General features: G+C 50.7%; 2 protein-coding genes across 6 annotated transcripts; both read left to right on the top strand.

Moving 5' to 3' along the window:
• Nucleotides 1–234: 234 nt before the first annotated feature.
• LOC138814851 (galectin-12-like) lies at nt 235–15,102 on the top strand. Of its 5 annotated transcripts, XM_070003932.1 has the most exons (10): nt 458–540; nt 1,584–1,711; nt 2,944–3,032; nt 3,211–3,424; nt 5,098–5,217; nt 5,989–6,027; nt 6,566–6,592; nt 7,549–7,637; nt 12,113–12,263; nt 12,706–15,102. In XM_070003932.1, exons 3-10 carry the CDS (start codon nt 2,992–2,994, stop codon nt 12,850–12,852), a joined length of 828 nt encoding a protein of 275 aa, XP_069860033.1. In that variant the 5' UTR covers nt 458–540; nt 1,584–1,711; nt 2,944–2,991; the 3' UTR covers nt 12,853–15,102. The 5 variants fall into 5 exon arrangements, with proteins under 5 accessions (XP_069860034.1, XP_069860032.1, XP_069860029.1 ...); XM_070003933.1 differs by lacking the exon at nt 1,584–1,711 and having other exon boundaries at nt 235–540; XM_070003931.1 differs by lacking the exon at nt 1,584–1,711 and having other exon boundaries at nt 383–540; nt 12,692–12,828.
• A 3,168-nt stretch (nt 15,103–18,270) lies between these two features.
• Nucleotides 18,271–19,575, top strand: LOC138814863 (R3H domain-containing protein 4-like). The gene is made up of 2 exons (XM_070003955.1): nt 18,271–18,303; nt 18,494–19,575. The coding sequence occupies exons 1-2, from the start codon at nt 18,271–18,273 to the stop codon at nt 19,067–19,069; spliced, it is 609 nt and encodes a 202-aa protein (XP_069860056.1). The 3' UTR covers nt 19,070–19,575.
• The last annotated feature ends 169 nt before the right edge of the window (nt 19,576–19,744 follow it).

Raw genomic sequence — 19,744 nt, 5'->3', positions numbered from 1 at the left:
AAGCTGGAGGTGTGGTAGTATTTCTCCAGCTCTGACCTACACCACCCCCTGCTCTGATGGGGGGAGGGGGGGGGTCAGGGAAGCCTCTGGAAACACAAATCCCCCTGGCCTTCTGAGGAGCCGGCCCCTGGCTTCCTCCTGCTTTGGCCATGTGCTTCAGTCCCAGAGGAGCCAGTTGGATGGCCAGGGCCAGTGACACGCCCCTGAACACAGAGTTTCTGGAAAGAGCGCCAGTCTCCCCGGAGCTGCTTGCACCCCCGCAGCTGGGGCCTTCCTTGTGTGGGCCTGAGGTGGCAGCTCCCCTCCCAGGTCTCCCGCAAACAGCATTAGGAGCCTTCAGGGCACAGGTCAGGCTAACAGCTGGCAGAGCTGCGCGGGGCGGAGGAGGCTGGCTGGGAAAGGGCGAGTCCAGTGCACGCAGAGCTCCTGGAATTGAGATCCGCAGCCCGAGGCGCAGCTGCCCCACCCCTCATGGCACCTGGAGAAGCCCTGGACCCAATTCCTGACAGCTTCATCCTGCAGCCGCCCGTCTTCCACCCGGTGAGCCGCTGACCCTGCGCTGGGACCCTGAACTGTCTCAGGGCACCCCCCCCTCCGGCCCACAACTTCCTGGGACAGAGACCACTTGAGTCTTGGACCCTGCATTCCTAGGGCTTGCCTGGGGCTCTAGATGATTCTTTTTGAGTTTAGCAAAGTGGCTGATCCGCAAATCCCCACTTAGGTGTGCCTGGATCCTTGGATGTTATTTCATTTTTTCTTTTGTCAGTCATGGGGCTTGAACTCTGGGCCTGGGTGCTGTCCTTGCGCTCCTCAGCTCAAGGATAGTGCTCTACCACTTGAACCACTGCGCCTCTTCCAGGTTTCTGGTGGTTTATTGGAGATAAGAGACTCAGGGACTGACCTGCCCAGGCTGGCTTTGAACCCTGATCCTCAGATCTCAGCCTCCTGAGTAGTTAGGATGACAGGCGTGAGCCACCAGTGCCTGGCTGGGTCCTTGAATTTTATTTAGCCTTAGAAAGAAATCCAGTGCTGTGCTCCTACTACTTTGGGTGGCTGGAAAAATGGGGTTTGGGGTAAGGGGGGTCATTGAGGGGGAACACTGATTATTAAGAAAAGCAGTTTCATCTCTAGCCTGGGAGGGAGGCTTGGGGGAGCCTTCTGATCAGGGATGGGGGAGGGGGTCCACTCTCCCTCCTCCTGTTCTAGTACCTGGGAGATATTCTGAAGGTACAGAGGCTTTACAGAGTACTAAACTCCCAGCACTAGTTCCGCAACTAGTGAGCACTGAAGATCCCTTTCCCTTACTTGGCCCTCTGCTCCCAGAGGCTGCATGAGCCCAGTCAATCACATACTCCGCAAGGAGCAGGGGTGTGGGAAGGGAAAGCCAGGAGCTGCACTGACATATGGAAACCCTAGCCTGGAACCTTTAAGGTTCCTCCTGAAATGCCCTTAGGCCAGGAAAGGTGGATCGGTCTAGTGGGGAGAGAAGGTTCAGGAATCAAGATCCCTAAGAAGGTTCAGGAATCAAGATCCCTGCTGGAAGCTCTCCTGGAAGGCGATGCTGAGATCTCCGTTCTTTCCAGGTGATCTTGGGCTTCTGATTGCCACTGCAGCTTGGCAAGCTTGTGATCCTGTCCAAAGTGTATGTGCTGTTCTACTTACATTCCTTCTGCAAACATCTCCACCAAGCCCATGCTGTGTCAACTGACAGGTGCTGAGCCTACCAAAGGGGAAAAGCAAAGCTCAACCCTTTTTTTTTTTTCAATTTTTAAAAAATCAGTCATGGATTTTGAACTCTAGGCCTGGGCAACTGTCTCTCAGCTCTTCAGCTCAAGGCGAGTGCTCTACCACTTGAGCCACAGAGCCACTTCCAATTTTCTGGTGGTTCATCGGAGCTAAGAGTCTCATGGACGTTCCTGCTTAGACTGGCTTTGAACCATGTGATCCTCCGATCTCAGCCTCTTGAGTAGCTAGGATTATAAGCATGAGCCACCAGCACTGGGCTTTTTAACATTTTTATGTTGTGCTTTTTGCCGGTACTCAGGCTTGAACTCAGGGCCAGTACTCTTGCTTAGCTTTTTGCTCAAGGTTGGTACCCTACCACTTACTTGAGCCACAACTCCACTTCTGGCTTTTTGATAGTTGATTGGTGATAAGACTCTCATGGACTTTCCTGCTCAGGCTGGCTTTAAAGGACGATCCTCAGATCTCAGCCTCCTTCCTGGGTAGTGAGTTCTAGCTTTGAGAGGCAGGTGATCTCACAGGGAAAACAGCCAGCCAGCCCTTCTCTACTGAGGTTCAGGAAAGAGAAGAAAGGTGGGCCAGGTGGGTAGCTGATCAGTGCTAGGTATTTCTCCAAGAGTCCCAGTCAAGGCCAGCTCTCAGTTCCCAGATCCTGATTCTTAAACAGGCCTCAGGAAGCCTCCACACCAAGCCTGTAGGGGACCAGTGTCGCATCCAGGCCGTGCCCGCCTCACTGGCTCACACAGCCCATTGTGCCTAGGACTCGGGAGAGCCAATTGGCTGGCGCTCTAAGCAGGCAGTGGGGATGAACCATGCGTCCTCAGGGCTTTGATATGTGTACATCCCAAAGAAAGGTAATAGGCTGGAGGGGCTGGGAAGGTGGCTCAGTGGTAGAGTGCTTGCCTTGCATGCCAGAGGCCCTGGGTTTGATTCCTCAGCACCACATAAGTGAAAAAAAGAAAGAAAAAAAAAAAAGAAAGGTAATAGGCTGGAGAGACTATCCCAGGGAAAACTGATTTTTTTACATGGTTTATTAAAAAAAAAAATTTCTAATGAAATCCTAGTTTGCATTTTCTTTTTCTTTTTCTATTTGGGGTGAGGACATTGAGTTTCTTGTTCTTCCCTTTCCACATCCCAAACAGCTAGGCCGTGGGTTCTCTCTCCGGCCTGCATGTGGAGGTTTCATTCCTTTTTGTTCAGGTAATTCCTTATGTCACCACAATCTTTGGCGGTCTGTATGCAGGCAAGATGGTCATGCTTCAGGGTGTGGTCCCTCTGCACGCCCGCAGGTAAGGGGGGGTCGCGGGGAAGGGGGATGCGGGGAAGGGAGTGCGGGGAAGGGGGGTGCAGGTGGGCAGTGCTGGAACTCAAAGTGAGAGGGTTTGGGCTGAGGGCTGATCTTTGCCTTGGGGATCTCTGTGGGTTATGAGCAGAGTGGCACAGCCAGATGCCACTCACTGACCCTAGGTTTCAGGTGGACTTTCAGTGTGGCTGCAGCCTGAGTCCCCGGCCAGACATTGCCATCCACTTCAACCCTCGCTTCCACACCACCACGCCCCATGTCATCTGCAACAGCCTGCACAGTGGACAGTGGCAGGCAGAGGTCCGCTGGCCTGGCCTGGACCTGCAGAGAGGGGCCAGCTTCGTCATCCTCTTTCTCTTTGAGAACGAGGAGATGAAGGTGAGTAGACACCATCATTGTTGACTAATCAAGAACTTGAACCCCTCTTCTCTCCCTTCCCTTGGACCATTCAGCTTTGTAGGGAGAGAACCAAGGACCTGCCATACCTTGTTCCAGGCTGGCAGCAAAAGAGCTCTCTGGCTGGGCGCTGGTGGCTCACATCTGTAATCCTAGCTACTCAGGAGACTGAGATCTGAGGATCACAGTTCAAAGCCAGCCTGAAAGAAAGTTCATGAGACTTTTTCCAATTAACCAGCAAAAAGCCAGATGTGGAGCTATGGCTAAAGTGGTAGAGTATTAACCTTGAGCACAAAAGCTCAGGGACAGTGCCCGGGCCCTGAGTTCAAGACCCAGGACTGGTATGTGTGTGTGTGGGCACACACAAAGAGAACTCTATAGTGCTTGACTCTAGAGAGAGATCTAATGTCTTAGTGGTAACAAGCGCTCAGGGTACCTGCCAGTCACTGTTTTAAACCCTTTGCATGCATCAGCTCATTTAGTTCTTACTACACCCTCCAAGGCAGGTGCTCTCATGATTATCTGCCAGCTGAGGCTACAGGGGTCAGAGAAAGAGAACTTGACCTCAACACTCTGACTTCTGATACGAACGTATCAGACATGATGGGACCTTCTGACAGCTCCAGAGGACCAGGCAGCTGGTGAGGGGCCGGCCGGGGGTCTGAGTGAGCCCTCAGCCTCTCGGGCCTCGGTTTCCTCATCTGTAGGTGGGATGATGGGAATGCTTCATGTCTGCTAAGTAAAAGCAATGCTTTGTCATAGATAAAAGGAGGACATGGAGCTGGGTGACTCATGCCTATAATCCCAGCCACTAGGAGGCTGAGATCTGAGGATCCTGGTTCAAAGCCAGATGAGATTCTTATCTCAATTAACCACCAAAAATGCCAGAAGAGGTGCTGTGGCTCAAGTGGTAGAGGGATAGCCATAAGCAAAAATGCTCAAGGAGAGTGCCCAGGCTCTGAGTTCAAGCCCTAGAACAACATTTGCTACCTTAGGTTATTTTTTTAAATGTATTTTTTATTTTATTTTTTTTTATTTTTTTTGTCAGTCATGGGGCTTGAACTCTGGGCCTGGGCGCTGTCCCTACACTCTTCAGCTCAAGGTGAGCACTCTACCACTTGAGCCACAGCACCACTTCCAGTTTTCTAGTGGTTTATTGGAGATAAGAGTCTCACAGGGCTGGGAAGGTGGCTCAGTGGTAGAGCACTTGCCTTGCATGCCTGAGGCCCTGGGTTTGATTCCTCAGCACCACATAAGCAAAAAGAAAAAAGCCGGTAGTGGCACTGTGGCTCAAGTGGTAGAGTGCTAGCCTTGAGCTGAAAAGCTGAGGGACAGCACCCAGGCCCAGAGTTCAGGCCCCACAACCGTACCCAAAAAAAAAAAAAAAGTCTCACAGACTTTCCTGCCCGGGCTGGCTTTGAACCGTGATCCTCAGATCTCAGCCTCCTGAGTAGCTAGGATTACAGTGAGCCAGGAGGGCGGGGGTGGGGGTGAGGTCGCCCAGCTACCTTAGGTTAGTTACTTAAGCTCATCATATGTTTGGTATGAAGCGAAATAGGTACAAAGCCAGGGAGTCATGTTCACTGATGCCTGGCATGAGCTAATGGATCCAGTGAACACTAGACTCCATCAAGCCAAGCCCTCTGCCTCTCCAGGTGAGCGTAAATGGAAAGCACTTTCTCCACTTCCGCTACCGGCTCCCGCTGTGCCGGGTAAATACTCTGGGTATCTATGGCGACATCTTGGTGAAAGCGGTTGGATTCCTTAACATCAATGTAAGTTGGCTTGCGTGCTAATGGCCTTTGACTTCGCCTGATCCCCACACAAGCCTGGGGCCCAATCACCCACCACAGACCACGAGACAAAGGAAACCTTGGACACTAGTAATCACCTAAGAGGAAGAGCCACAGAAGTGTCAGAAGTGAATCGGGGGAGGAGGGAGGCAAGGTGACAGCAGAAAGGTGTGCAGGAGCCACAGGCAGGAGTCTGTCCTGGCTGCAGGGGGGCTGGACAACTTGGAGGAGCTATGGCCAGCCAGGGAAGGACTTGGCTTATTAAAGCCCATGTAGCAAGCTGGGCACCAGTGGCTCACATCTGTCATCCTAGCTACTCAGGAAGCTGAGATCTGAGGATTGCGGTTCAAAGCCAGCCCCAGAGTCAGTAAGACTTTTATCTCCAATTAACCCCCAGAAAAGCGGAAGTAGCTCTGTGGCTCAAAGTAGTAGAGCATTAGCAAAAGTACTCAGTGCCTAGGCCCTGAGTTCAAGCCTCACAATGGACAAAATAAATAAAGCCACATAGCTCCAGCAAGCTGGCTAAGAAAATCCTTCCAAGTTCGGGCGTTTGAGTCAGCCCCTGGAGGTTGTGGTTTGTCCTGTCAGAGACAAGGCCAGGAATCCATAGTTTCAAAATTCCAGATTTAGGACCCACGACAAGCTGTGTGGGCTGGAGGAAGGGAAGGCCAGGGTCAAATAAATGGCTCGTAAGGCTTCCAATAATCCTGAATATTGCCAGTGCTTGTCTTTGTTTTTCCTCTTCCCAAACAGCCATTTGCAGAGGGCAGCAAAGAATATCCAGCCGGACATGTGAGTTTCCTGGCAGCAAGGCTGGTCCTTGCCGTTGAGCATTGGACAACCACACTATTGGGACAGGCGGGTTCTTCTGCCCCTCCACTCTCAGCACCGGGCTCGGCTGACCCTTCTCTCTCTGCTCACATGGCCATGGATCTGCCCAGCTCCCATCAGCCCCTAGAGAACCTGCATTTACCTCTCCCAGCCCCTGTCTGGGACCAGCTTGGGAAAGTAGATGAGGGTGGCTCCCAGAATCTGTGAGTCCCATCAGAAGATGCGTTTCTGTTGGAGTTTGTGGTTCTCAGAACAGCCCTGTACACATGGGTAGATTGGTCTCACCGAAGGGGAGATGAGGCACATGCCCCCCCCCCCACGATGTAATCCAGAGATGTTGGGTCTCTGCATTTAAGAGGACCCTACTGGGGCCCCAAGGACTCTCTCGTTGCTATAAGAAGCTCACACCCCAAGTTTCCCCAGTATGTAAGAATGGCATGAGGAAGTTTTCCCCAAGCAAACACCAATAGCCTCATCCTGCTTCCTTCTTTCCCGACAGCCCTTTCTGCTGTACAGTGCTCGGCTGGTAAGTGACGTTCCTGTGGTCCACTCGTGGCTCCCTCTGTCCCCATGGTTTTCTTTTTTGCTGGTCCTGGGCACTGTCCCTGAGCTTTTGTGCTCAAGACTAGCATGCTACCACTTGAGCCACAGCTGCACTTCTGGCTTAAAAAAAATTATCTTTAAATAGTTAGACAAAGGATTTGCTATTTAACAAAGCAGTTTATGAATAGAGTATATCCTGAACAATGTCACCCCTTTCCCTATACTCACGCATTCCTCCTCTGCCTACCCCTTCCCTCACTCTTCTTAATTTTGTAGGCAATACATTAAATTCTTGTTTGCATTTCCCCCTGCTCCTCTTCATTCATTTTCCCTTTGACCACACCTGACTCCTTTTAAGTACCTGCTTTCTGGTTTTTCACTTCCAACCTTTTGCTGGAAATAAGAGTCTCACCCACTTTCCTGTCTGAACTGGCTTCCAACCATGATCCTCAGATCTCAGCCTCCTGAGCAGCTTGTATTACAGGCATGAGCCACCAGTGCTCAGCAGTTTCCCTTTCTTTTTGGAATACTGCTGCTGTGGGTGGGCTGCACAGCTCCAGGCTCAAGCCCCAAGCAGCCTCAGTTTACCTTCTCTCCATTTACCCTGTGCACAGACCCAGGACCAGGTATTAGAACAGAGGGACACGCCAGCCCTGGCCCTGTAGCTACTCACAGGCTGGGGGAGGGTAAGCCACTGAATAGTTCTGACAATTCAGAGAGCAGTCATGGTGCTCACATACTGAGCTCAGCATGAATGGTTAGAGGGAGCTTCCTGCAGGCATGCAGCAGGTGCTTAAGAGGGCAGAGCTGAATCTCCTAGCTTCAAGCAAACAGGTAAATTTGCCTGCCCTGGTGCTAGCCAGGTCCCCAAGGGTAGCTGGTGGAGCCCATCCTGAACACCTGTAACCGCCCTACTCGGTGATCTCCTATTTTCTCCAGGAATTGCCCTGCTCACGTGCTCTTTCTCGAGGTCTCTGGCCTGGACAAGTCATCATAGTTCGAGGACTGGTCATTCAAGAGCCGAAGGAGTAAGTTATTCAATGAAACATTCCCTTCTTTTCATTTCCCAGCACACCATCTAACTTCTTACAGAAGAGAAAACAAAGCCAGGTGCCAGTGCTCACGCTTGTAATCCTAGCTACTCAGGAGGCTGAGATCTGAGGATCATGGTTCAATTATCTCCAATTAACCACCAGAAAACCAGAAATGGTGCTGTGGCTCAAGTGGTAGAGTGATTGCCTTGAACTGAAGAGCTGAGGGACAGTACCCCTCAAGCCCCATGACTGACCAAAAAAGAAAAAAACAGAAGAGAAAACAGAAAGAAGTACTTTGCCTAAAGTCACAGAGCTTATGAAAGTCAGGCTGAGATTGGGATTAGTAGCTGATCTCTCCTCAGACCAACGAGGCCCACATCCCAGATCCCAGGAAAGAGTTTTGCGGGCACAGGGTGAGGCCCAGAGAGGGTACTGACTTCCTACCATGCTTAATTTAGGGAACAGCCCTAGGGTGAAGGGGCTGGTACCTGGACAATTACTAAATGGGTACTACCTGACGTCTCCTCCAGGGGGTGCTAAAACCAAGACCTGTGGATGAAATCCTGTTAGACCAGATTGCCCCACTGCCTCCTGCTACTTTGTTTTTTGTTTTTTGTTTTTGTTTTTTTTTTGGTCCGGTCATGGGGCCTGAACTCTGGGCCTGGGCGCTGTCCCTCAGCTCTTCAGCTCAAGGCTAGCGCTCTACCACTTGAGCCACAGCGCCACTTCTGGCTTTTTTCTTTTTGCTTATGTGGTGCTGAGGAATCAAACCCAGGGCCTCAAGCATGCAAGGCAAGCGCTCTACCACTGAGCCACCTTCCCAGCCCCCCTCCTGCTACTTTAAAGAAAACTAGTGGACTTTTTTTTTTTTTTCCTTATCTAGGCTAAGTTGACTGGGTTGTCATCTGCTCAGGAAATGTACTGATCTGGGCAACCTGAGGGTAATTGCTTTTCTTCTTTGTGCCTGGGCTTCCTTATCTGAACATTAATGATAATGCTTGTTGGGGGGTGGGAGGTAGTACTCAGGATAGTACCTGGCGGTACACAGTAAGTACTCCACAGTGGGGTGGTATCAGAATTATCTCAGAGAAGACAGGAGAGGAGAGAGTGGGAACAGCACTATGTTCTTCCTGTTTTTGTGTTTTTTTTGCCGGTCCTGGGCCTTGAACTCTGGACCTGGGAGCTGTCCTTTGGCTAAAGGCTAGCATTCTACCACTTGAGCTACAACACCACTTCTGACTTTTTCTGTGATTAATTGGAGATAAGAGTCTCAGGGACTTTTCCTGCCCAGGCTGGCTTCAAACCTGGGTCCTCAGATCTCAGCCTCCTGAGTAGCTAGGATTTCAGGCGTGAGCCAATGGTGCCCGGCACTTTGTTTTGTTTTGTTTGAATGTTTAAGTCACTGACCTCTCTACCCTTTGACTGATCCCTTGTGTGAATTCTGGGGGCAGGCATGAAGCACAGACCTGGATAGCATGATCCTCCAAAACCAGGCATGACTGGTTAGATTCTTGATTTCTTGTAAACTTCACCTGTCTGAGCAAGTGTGGAAGGAGCCATCACATCCATCCCAGGGGACCATGTGGAGGCAGGGAGGCACAGGACAAGATTATTACAAGGTTTATTAGAGGAGCCATACTCCCTCGGAGAGAGAGCGCATGGTGCCCTCTACTATCTAGGTAGCAGCAGGGTCTGGGGGTTGGAAGTGAGGTAGGTGGAAGTTCAGGTGGGTCTGGGCGGAGAGAGGGAGGGGCCAGCTGTATGGCAGGAACTCCTGGGCAGGGAGGAGCTCAGGTCTGGGTGGAGCTGAGCAGCAAAGGTGGGCTTAATGCTTACAAAGTCATGAGGTCTCTCTAAAAGTCTATTTCTGTTTCTCTGTTGGAAAAAGAAATAGGAAAGTAATCCCAATCTGATAAGGGGAAATGAAGAGATGCCAGTGATCAAAAGAACACTTCCCTGCCCTTGTAGCTCAGTGGCATAGTTCACAACGAGGGAATACACACGAACTCAGAGACCACACAGCTCACAGAAATGCTGAGGTGCCAAGTTGGGAAGAAAGAATATTTCCCTGAGTCTGGTCATGTCCCATCGTCTGGTTCTTGTTTGTGCCTGGGTGTTATCCCTGAGCTTTTGTACTTAAGGTTCTGCTCTTTGGTGGTACATTGGAGATAAGTCTCAGACATTCCTCTGGGGTTGACTTTGAACTTTGATTACAGGATTACAGGCAGGAGCCACCAGTGGTTGGCAATTTTTGAAAGAGAAGTTGAAGCCCGGTACTGGTGGCTCACGCCTGTAATCCTAGCTACTCAGGAGGCTGAGATCTGAGGATCTCAGTTCAAGCCAGGGCAGGAAAGTCCGTGAGACTGTTATCTCCAATAAACCACCAGAAAACTGGAAGTGGTGCTGTGGCTCAAGTGGTATTGCGCTCGCCTTGAGCTGAAGAGCTGAGGGACAGTGCCCAGGCCCAGAGTTCAAGCCCCACAACCAACCAAAAAATAAAGAAATAAGAGAGAAGTTGAAAACCATCCTTTAATAACTCAGCTTTTGAATCTGGTGTTGAGATTGAACAGTATTCCTATAGGCCAGTTCAGCTGTGGGCCACAGGCCTGCAGACGCAGCACAATGCCTGGCACTTGGCGAGGCACACCATGAATGCTGCTGCTGTTTTCAGAAACAATACATTGGACTGAGAAAACAAAAGCGGGCTCCCTGGAGCTCATTGGCAGTGCGGGTCTGTCCCTCCCTCCCATTCTAGCCTGAGTGGGACGCCTGGCCACAACCTCCAAGAGCTGCACAGAGTCTGTAGAGCATCTAGAGGGAGTCTTTAGCCAGTCCTGCGGAGTGAGGTGAGGGAGACACTGGGACTGCTCAGAGCTCCCAGGCTGGTGGGAAGACTGTAAGCCCTGTCTGGGATGGGTGCCTGGTGGGACAGGAAGCTGGAGACAGGCCCAGCCACAGTGTAGAAGCCCCGTATGTTCTTATGCATATCCATCTCCATGCATATCCATTCTCCCACAGCCTTACCTTCCAACCTTCCTTCCTACCTGAAAGTCTTGCGGTCTGTCTCCTTTCCAGTGCCGGAAGGGATCCATAGGAGCCACTGAAACCCCCCCCCCCCCACCAGAGTGGGCTTCCCCTCCACTTGGCCCCACTATCTGCATCCTCTGTCTCCACTTATCCTCAGCTGCCTCAAAGAAGGTATCGAGAAGCTTCTGAGACACAGAACAGAGTCTAGGGACCCTACTTGAGAGGTGGATGCCAGGCAGTAGAAAGACCTCCCTCCGTCTAGTCATGAATCTTGGCTCACACACTAGGACAAGCTATTGAGAATAGCAGAAGAAATCATTTAACTTCCTGCCTTCATTAGTTAAATGAGCTGATAAACTTCATGACACCTGAGGTTTTCTGTGAGGATTAAGGATCCTGATTTCTATAACACCCTTATTGTGCACTGGATCCTTCCTATCTTTCACTCCCATTAACTCCTTCATTCCTATTTTTTCCTTGTGGTGGGGGGGCTGGCTTTATAAGATACATATTGCATTATTTTTTAGACACAAGTAGCATCTGTGTGCTTATGATGTCCCAAGCACTGTCCTGCCCAATCACTTTATTTGTACTAATTCATTTAACAACAACCCCACAAGAGAGATGTTGTACTGTTATTACCCCTCAATGACAGCTGAGGAAACCAACACAGAGAAATTAAGTGATTTTTCCCCCCCAGGGTCACAGCAAGTAGCAGAGCCAGAGTCAAACCCTTGGAATCTGATTCTAACCTTTAAATGATGTACAAAATAGTTAAGGCAATATAGTTATCACTTAGTAAATGTTAGCTTAATCATAGCATTCCAGAGGCTGGAGCCAGTCAGCCTGGACTACAAAGTGAAAGAAAGAGAGGGAGGGAGGGAGAGAGGGAAGGAGAAAGAGAGAAAGAAAGAAAAGGAAAAGAAAGAAAGAAAAGAGAGGGAGAGAAAGAAAGAAAGAGAAAGGGAGGGAGGGAGAGAAAGAAAGGGAAGGAGGAAGGACAGAAGGAAGAAAAGAAGAGAGGAAAGGAGAGGAGGGAAGGAGGACAGAAGGAAGAAAGGGAGGGAGAGAGGAAGCGAGGGAGGGAAGAATGGGGCAAGGAAGGAGGGAAGGAGGGGTTAGCTACTATTATCAATATCACAGTTTTCCCTTTCAGGAAGAGAAACTGAGGCTTCAGCTAGATAATGGCCTCCACCATGAGCCTCCAGCCAGCGACACTTGCTCTTTCCACTTCTCTGAGCTAGTATGTGTCCAAGCACCTACCTAGAGCACCTGACTTAGGTGCTGACTTCTCAGGACTTAGGTGCTCCTAAGGACTTAGCACCTAAGTCATTAGCGCTTGGAAACTGCCAGTCCTCCAGCTGCTGTTCTACCTCCCTTGGGCTGTGCACGGGCCGGAGGACAGTGGAGGCTGATCCTCTTCTCTGGCCTGCTTTCTGTAGTTTCACCTTGAGCCTGAGAGATGAGGCTGCCCGCGTGCCTGTGACCCTGAGGGCTTCCTTCGCAGACCGGACGCTGGCCTGGATCTCCTACTGGGGACGCAAGAAGCTCATCCCAGCCCCTTTCCTCTTTTACCCCCAGCGATTCTTCGAGGTAGGCCACATCCTGGGAGAGAGTGCACAGCAGAGTCCCATATTGATCTGGAAGACCAGGGAGCATATCTGGGGAAGGGTGAGCGGGGAAGATGGTATGAAGCTGGATGCCAAAGGGAGCAGAGATCGTCCAGGCATTGGCCCTCAAACCTCCATGTTGATGAAACCCAAGCATAATTAAATGAAGTGGGGGCTCAAGCATCAGCTTTATTATAAAGCTCCCCTATTATAAAGCTCCTATGTACAGCCACTTTCTAATGGGAAGCAACCCCAGTTGCAGGTAAGGAAACTGAGGCCTGCCTGGGGCTGGGAAGATTCAAAGGCCACTGTGGGACCTCTCTCTGTGTCCTCTACGGGGAGGAGGGTCTCCATGAGTAGCACATCAGGCAGTCAGAGGGAGATATGTGTGAAAGCTTGTCACCTCTTCAGACTCTCCTCGCCAGGTGCTGCTTCTATGCCAGGAAGGAGGACTGAAACTGGCACTCAATGGGCAGGGGCTGGGAGCCACCAGCTTGGACCAGCAAGTGCTAGAGCGATTACGGGAGCTCCGAATCAGTGGAAGTGTCCAGCTCTACTGTGTCCACATCTGAGGAAGGGGAGTCCGGCGCTACTCCAACCAGGCAAAAGAAAAACCAGTCTGTGCCAGAACTCCACTGTACAGCCCTAGTCCATTGGCCTTCGTTGAACCACCAACCTGTCTCAGGGCCCAGGTCACTTGTGGGTCACAATCCTGAGGCTGCAGGGAGGTTGGGTCCACACAACAGAGGGAAGATAGCAGGTCCAAAAGTTGCTCCAACTCTTGAGTCCTACTAGGAATGTGGCGTTTATCTGTGCCAACCTTCATGGACCCAGGCTGCACTCACAGGGCCAGCAGGCTGTGTAGGCTGCAGGTGGTATGTGAAAGAACAGCACAGAACTTGCCCTCTGGCTAAAAAGGAAAATGTGCCAATAAGCCCCTCTCCAGTAGGCACTGTGTGACCTCAGTGAAATGCATGACCAACTTCCCAACTGGCTCATAATTTCATAAAGACCCAGAAAGAAAGGATTGCAAGCAACAATGGACTCTTAAGACCTCTCCCTGCTCTGCAAGTATTTCTTTGCTTTTCTTTCTACATATACAAACTTCAGTATTTTGCTCTCACACTTCATCACTGGTGTTTTTGTTTTTTTGGGGGTCCAGTCATGGGGTCTGAACTCTGGACCTGGGCGCTGTCCCTCAGCTCTTCAGCTCAAGGCTAGCGCTCTACCACTTGAGCCATAGCACCACTTCCGGCTTTTTTTCTTTTTGCTTATGTGGTGCTTAGGAATCAAACCCAGGGCCTCAGGCATGCAAGGCAAGCGCTCTACCACTAAGCCACCTTCCCAGCCCCTCACCGGTGATTTTTCATTCATGGAATTCTACAAGACAAAGGATTCTAAACAATACCTGAGCTGAACTGAATCAGTTTGAGACTGAGATAGTTTGTGGCCTTGAAAACAAGAACCAATCATGGCTCAAGGAGACTTGGGACAGACTTGGTCCTCTGGAGTATTTGCTGTCAGACCCATTGAGGGACAACTTTTACAAGTACTTATTTGTCAGACTTAGCTTTTTAATCTTAATGGGCTCTAGGTAAACCCTGCTTAGGAGCTATTTCTAATTGATTTCCCTGTTGCTTGAAATGTCTTATTGGCAGACAGAGTCCCTGACTAGTTACTTCCCTCCAATATGGAATCAGACCAACTGGTTGGGAAATCTTATGTAGCAAAAAGCAAGAATGCCAACTGGGACATTATTCCAGCAACAAGGAGAGAAACAGTGAACTGACTGTTTAGCTAGAGAGGGGTGAAAAAGGGCAGCTGAGGCAAAGGCCAATCTGGTGGGAACAACAGAGCAGCACAAAATACCTTACTTGTTCCTGGTGGGCCTCGGACCATGGGTTCCAAGACTGGAACAGGTGTTAACAAGATACAAAGTGGAACGCGAAGCTGGGTGCTGGTGGCTCATGCCTATAATCCTAGCTACTCAGGAGGCTGAGATCTGAGAATCAAGGTTTAAAGCCAGCCCGGACAGGAAACTCCATGAGACTTTTTTTTTTTTTTTTTTTTGCTGGTTGTGGGGCCTAAACTCTGGGCCTGGGCACTGTCCCTCAGCTCTTCAGCTCAAGGCTAGCACTCTACCACTTGAGCCATAGCACCACTTCCAGCTTTTTCTGCTTATATGGTGCTGAGGAATCGAGCCCAGGGCCTAATGCATACAAGGCAAGCACTCTACCACTGAGCTACCTTCCCAGCCCATCCATGAGACTCTTATCTCCAATAAACCACTCAGAAAACTAGAAGTGGGGCTAAGGCTCAAGTGGTAGAGTGTTTGCCTTGAACTGAAGAGCTGAGGATAGCGCCCAGGCCCAGAGTTCAAGCCCCACAACCAACAAAAACAAAAACAAAAACAAGCTCTCCTGTTTTGAGGTGGAAGGGATCCAATCAGAAGGACCCCTTGCTCAGGAGATCCAATTAGAAAGTGTTTTACAAAGGCCAAGCAGCAGACAAGCCCGCCCCCTTCTCGATTTCTGCTACAAGGTGAGAAAAGTCCAATCAGAAATTTATACCTCTGGTTGGGGGGTGGGGTGGGGGGGATCCAATCAGAAAGTTCTCCAGCAACAAGTGACCACTGCTTACCCAGTCCAACCAAGATACAATCCCCAGGAGGAAGGGTCTATGGACCCAATAGCACAACCAGATAAAAACTCCTTGGTGTTTTCCCCTAGAAAATTCCCCTCTCCATTCTCAGATAGTGTGCTTCCCCCAACTTTTCTTTCTTTCCTTTCACTTTCAAATAAATTTGCACTATTTACTTCAAATATTTTGCTGCCTTTTTTTTTCTTGGTGCCAGTCCTGGAGCTTGATCTCTGGGCCTGGGGCATTGTCCTTAAGCTTTTTTGCTCAAGGCTAGCACTCTTACCACTTGAGCCACAGCACCACTTCCAACTTGTTATTGGCATTTAATTGGAGGAAAGAGGTTTCATGTAGTTTTCTGTGCTAGCTGGCTTCAAACCATGCTCCTCAGATCTCAACCTCCCAGGTAATTAGAATTACAGGCATGCACCACAAGGATAGGCTGCCATGCCTTTTTGTTCTTAAATTGGCAGAGAAAATGAAAATACCCCCAGATAGCATCAACTCTTTTGTCCAAATTACAAAAGACCATAGTCTCTGAGGAATGAGAGGTCTACTTACTGAAAGATCAATTTATACTGATTACTGGCCAGAGATTGGCCTCCCTACCCATCAACGTCATTCTCTGGGGCCATTTCAGAAAACTCTCTTTGTCAGGGAGCTTAGTAGAAATACAATACAGAAAATGATGAGAAACTGCCATAGTAGTAAAAGCTACTGTTATCTCCTGAACTCCAGATATCATGGTTGTAAAACGGAACCTCCGGTGGCTGTAAATTCCTACTGTATGTGTGTTTGTGTGTGCAAGCACACATGCGCATGTACCTGGGGCTTGAACTCAGGGCCTGGGCACTGTCCCTGAGCACTTTTGCTTAAGGCTAGTGCTCTACCACTTGAGTCACAGCTCTGCTTCAGCTTGTTTAGTGTTTAATTGGAGATGAGTCTCAAGTGCTTTCCTGCCCAGGCTGGCTTCAAACCATGATTCTCAGATCTCAACCTCCTGAAGAACTAGGATTACAGGCAAGCGCCACTCGCTCTCAGCCCTGCTGTTGTCTTTTGACCCAGAGTCTGACATGATTTCCCAGAAACTGTGATTGTTGATCCAGCCACAGCCTACATGGCTGCCCTGCTCCTGTATCCTGTAAACCCCTGTCCCAACTGCAGCCTACTTGACTACCCCACATCTACACCCTCCCCAACTTAAACTTGTCTATTAAATCCCTGTGTTTACATCAATGCTCTCTCATTGGAAAGGAACTCCTCTCTGTCCACCAACATCTGGCATGAAATAAACCTGAGTTACTTCTACTATTCCAACTATTTTGCTTGGTTTGTCCATAGTCTGTTCACATTTCCATGATACCTTAGCCTCCACTGGGAAATGGGCCTGACACCACAGAGTGATTCGCTTAATGGGCTGATTGTAAGCAGCTTGTGGCTAAACAGGCTTTCAGATGGACACAACCATGAGATTTGGAGGCTAGGAACCAGTCAAGGCTTAAGGATTTCTGAGTCACTTAACCCCCAAAGGCTGCCAGTACAGGTGGCTGAGATATTGGAGGCAACAATTTCTGCCTGCTGGATCACACAACAGAGGCATCAGTAGACCCAGCCGGGACCCTGAAGGCAAAGGAGTGAGGCAGCTGTCTGTGGCTCCACTCTTTCAGGCTTAAAAAAAAAAAAAAAATCACTTCAAATGACAGGGCCTTTGGGCCCTGTCCAGGGCCTCCCCCACCCCTCCACCCTCTACCCCCCACTGTATGTGCTAACTGCTGAGGGATCTCCCCACCACAGATTAAAATCATGTGATCTCCACAGCCTGCACCCAGCAGAGAAGAGTATGTAAAGATGTACAGAAACACACAGAAAAATCAAACATCTCACATTGTTATTCTTAGGAAAATGGAGGAGAAAGGAAGGAAACAGGCTGGGCTCGATCTTCCACAGGCAAGGACTGTTGAGATAAAGCAGCCTTCCTGGGAGCTTGGAAACTATAAAGAGGTGGGACAGGAGCTGGGTTTCTATGGTCTGAGCAAGGAGGCAGAGGTTAACGAAGAAGCCTTGGGTCTGGGAGGTGGGAGCTGCGGTCTAGGGGGCCTGGGACCTATTGCCGTTTTATTGGTGAATTGGTTAAATCAGTAAGAATTTTAAAACCAAAGTTTCCAAATCTAGGCCAAGGGTGACCATTGTTTAAATGATAGTGAGGCCAGATTGCAGTAGACAAACATGTCAGGTTCTTTTTGTTTTGTTTTTGTTTTTACTGCAAATCAATCAGCCGGAGAGCCTTAAGATTAGACCACAGGCAAGACAATGGGATGTCTCTGGGAACAGACAATTTAGAGTGCATTTTGGAAAATTTGGTAGGACTATGGAGTGGCCTGTCCTGTCGCTTTGGGAAGGCAAATGAACAGACCCTAATAATTAGGAGAAGGCGGGCTGGGAAGGTGGCTCAGTGGTAGAGCACTTACCTTGTATGCATGAGGCCCTGGGTTTGATTCCTCAGCACCACATAAGCAGAAAAAGCCGGAAGTAGTACTGTGGCTCAAGTGGTAGAGAGCTAGCCTTGAGCTGAAGAGCTGAGGGACAGCGCCCAGGCCCAGAGTTCAGGCCCCACGACCGACAAAAATAAAATAAATTCAAAATAATAAAATAATTAGAAGAGGGCATCCCCAGAGTCTTTTTGTTCTTCTCTTTTTTCTTTTGTCAGCTCTTCAGCTAAAGGCTAGTGCTCTGCCGCTTGAGCCACAGGCCCCACGTCCGGTTATCTGGTAGTTAATTGGAGATAAGAGTCTCACAGACTTTCCTGCCCAGGCTGGCTTTGAACCTTGATCCTCAGATCTTAGCCTCCTGATTAGTTAGGATTACAGGCGTGAGCCCCCGGCGCCCGGCTCCCAAAGTCTTAAAAGGTGTCAAGGGGTCAGCAAAGTGTGAGAGGCTCTTGGGAGTCTCGGGGGATCCCCACAGGGAGTGGGGGACTTCTCAGGAGTCCCCCGGTCTGTGTTGGGGTCCCTCCACCACAGACCACAGCTGGTTACCTTTTGGGTGGTGGATGGACTCAGTCATCAAATGGCAAAGAGCCTCCTGCCTGGAGATCGGGAGTCCGGGGTCAAAAGGGAGGTAATAGTAAGAGGAAGATGGAGGGAAAGAGGCACGGGGAGCTCTGTGCTCCCAGTGGAGAGAGGCCTGGGGAAGAGAGTGAGGTGAACGGCTTGATGAGACGCAGGTGGAGGGGCCCAGTTCCTCCTGGCACTTCTTCCCTCTGGGGTTTAGGAAAATGGAGGAGAAAGGAAGGAAACACTAAGTGGCAACTTTTGCACCAAGAGGCTGGGCCAAAGGCACAGCTGATCGGCCTAATGGAAGTCACCTCCCTCAAAGGCAGCCACTGGGTAGGCTGAGCCAGGTAGTACACTGAGCCAATCAAGATTCTCAGAGATAGGCCGGGCGCGGCAGGCCCAGCCGGGCGCAGCTGCGCGGCTGCCCGGGCGGTGATCGCCCTGGAGGACCCGAGGGCGGCCCGGAGGCGGCGGCGGGGGCCCGGCCGGGGCGGCCCGCGGAGGGCCTGTCCCCACTAACCAGCTCCCAGGTGAAGAGACGTCCAGCAAACTCCAGGCGCAAGCAACGAGCCATCAACCAGGCTGTGCGGAATTCAGGCCTTGTGCCCAAAGCCAAGCGGCGGAGAAGCCTGAAGCGCTTGGAGAACGCTCAGCACCTCTCGACCCGGTGGAACCAGATGGAGGTCCACCGGGTCTGGAGGACGGGGACCTGCACCCCCTGCAGCCCCGGGCATCCTTGCCACCCATGTGGAGGCCTGACTTCGTGAACCCACCGCTCAGCGGAGAGCAGGACGAGGGCCAGCGCGAGCCCAGGAGGAGGGGCCGGGCCGCGGGGGGGACCCAGCACACACACCCGAGCGAGATCCGCTTCCCCATGGAGACACTGGAGAGCTGGGAGGAGGCTGCTGACGGCCTTCTCTGTGTCCCCCAGGCTGTATACACAGCCATGCTGGACAGTAGCTTTGAGAGGCTCCTGCTCCGTGCCGTCTGCCAGGACATGGACCTCATCTCAGCCAGTGCTGACCTGGAGGGCCGGCGACACATGAAGGTCAGCAACCGGCATCTGGACTTCCCGCCACCAGGGCTGGAGCAGCAGTGATGTCAGTTCCCTGGTGCCCTGTCTGCTGCCGCCCAGGACCCCCAACATCTCCCACACCATCTGCTCCCATCTTTGATGTTTTTAAAATTTGTCCTTGGAAACCTGTTCTTCCCCTGGGTGGGTTCTTACCCTGGTCCCCTCCGTGCCCAGCTCGCACAGATCAATCCTGGCAGCTGGGACTGCCCAGACTGTCCTTGTACATAGCTTCCCACTCTGGGACTTGTATCTGGGTGGGGAGACCTCACCTGGGCATGTTTCTTTATTCATTGTTTAGCTTGTGTGTGGGGGGAGGGGGTAGCTCAGGTGAGGAGGGGATAGCCTACGGGTTTTTAATCTCTCTTAATGTATTCAGCATGATTTGTTGTAGATTTTTAAACTTCCCCTTTGAAGAGGGAAAAAAAAACCCCACAAACAACCCCCAAACTTGCCCTGCTGGTAAAGCATGGGGCTTCCTGACAGCCTTGGTTTGATCCCTCCCAATTTTTACGTCTGATGGGAGTGGGTGTCCTTTGGGACTCAGACCCTTGTCCCAAGATCATTTTGTCTTGTGCATGTAGGGGTGTGTGTGTGTGTGTGTGTGTGTGTGTGTGTGTGTGTGTGTGTGTGTGTGTGTGTGTGTGTGTGTGTGTGTGTGTGTGTGTGTGTCTTGTGCATGTAGGGGTGTGTGTGTGTGTG

The sequence above is a fragment of the Dipodomys merriami genome, unplaced genomic scaffold (genome assembly GCF_024711535.1).
Source record: "Dipodomys merriami isolate MVZ:Mamm:240054 unplaced genomic scaffold, mDipMer1.0.p SCAF_617, whole genome shotgun sequence".
NCBI classification, from domain to species: Eukaryota; Metazoa; Chordata; class Mammalia; order Rodentia; family Heteromyidae; genus Dipodomys; species Dipodomys merriami.
This window is presented reverse-complemented; position numbering and strand designations above follow the sequence as displayed.

Excerpts from the sequence above, each read along its gene's own strand:
- LOC138814851 (XM_070003933.1), top strand. The coding sequence starts at position 472 with ATGGCACCTGGAGAAGCCCTGGACCCAATTCCTGACAGCTTCATCCTG. Across the intron at positions 5,218-5,988 it reads TTGGATTCCTTAACATCAAT|CCATTTGCAGAGGGCAGCAA; the intron begins GTAAGTTGGCTT and ends CTTCCCAAACAG. Across the intron at positions 7,638-12,112 it reads GTCATTCAAGAGCCGAAGGA|TTTCACCTTGAGCCTGAGAG; the intron begins GTAAGTTATTCA and ends TGCTTTCTGTAG.
- LOC138814863 (XM_070003955.1), top strand. The coding sequence starts at position 18,271 with ATGGAAGTCACCTCCCTCAAAGGCAGCCACTGG. Across the intron at positions 18,304-18,493 it reads CCCTCAAAGGCAGCCACTGG|CTCCCAGGTGAAGAGACGTC; the intron begins GTAGGCTGAGCC and ends CCCACTAACCAG.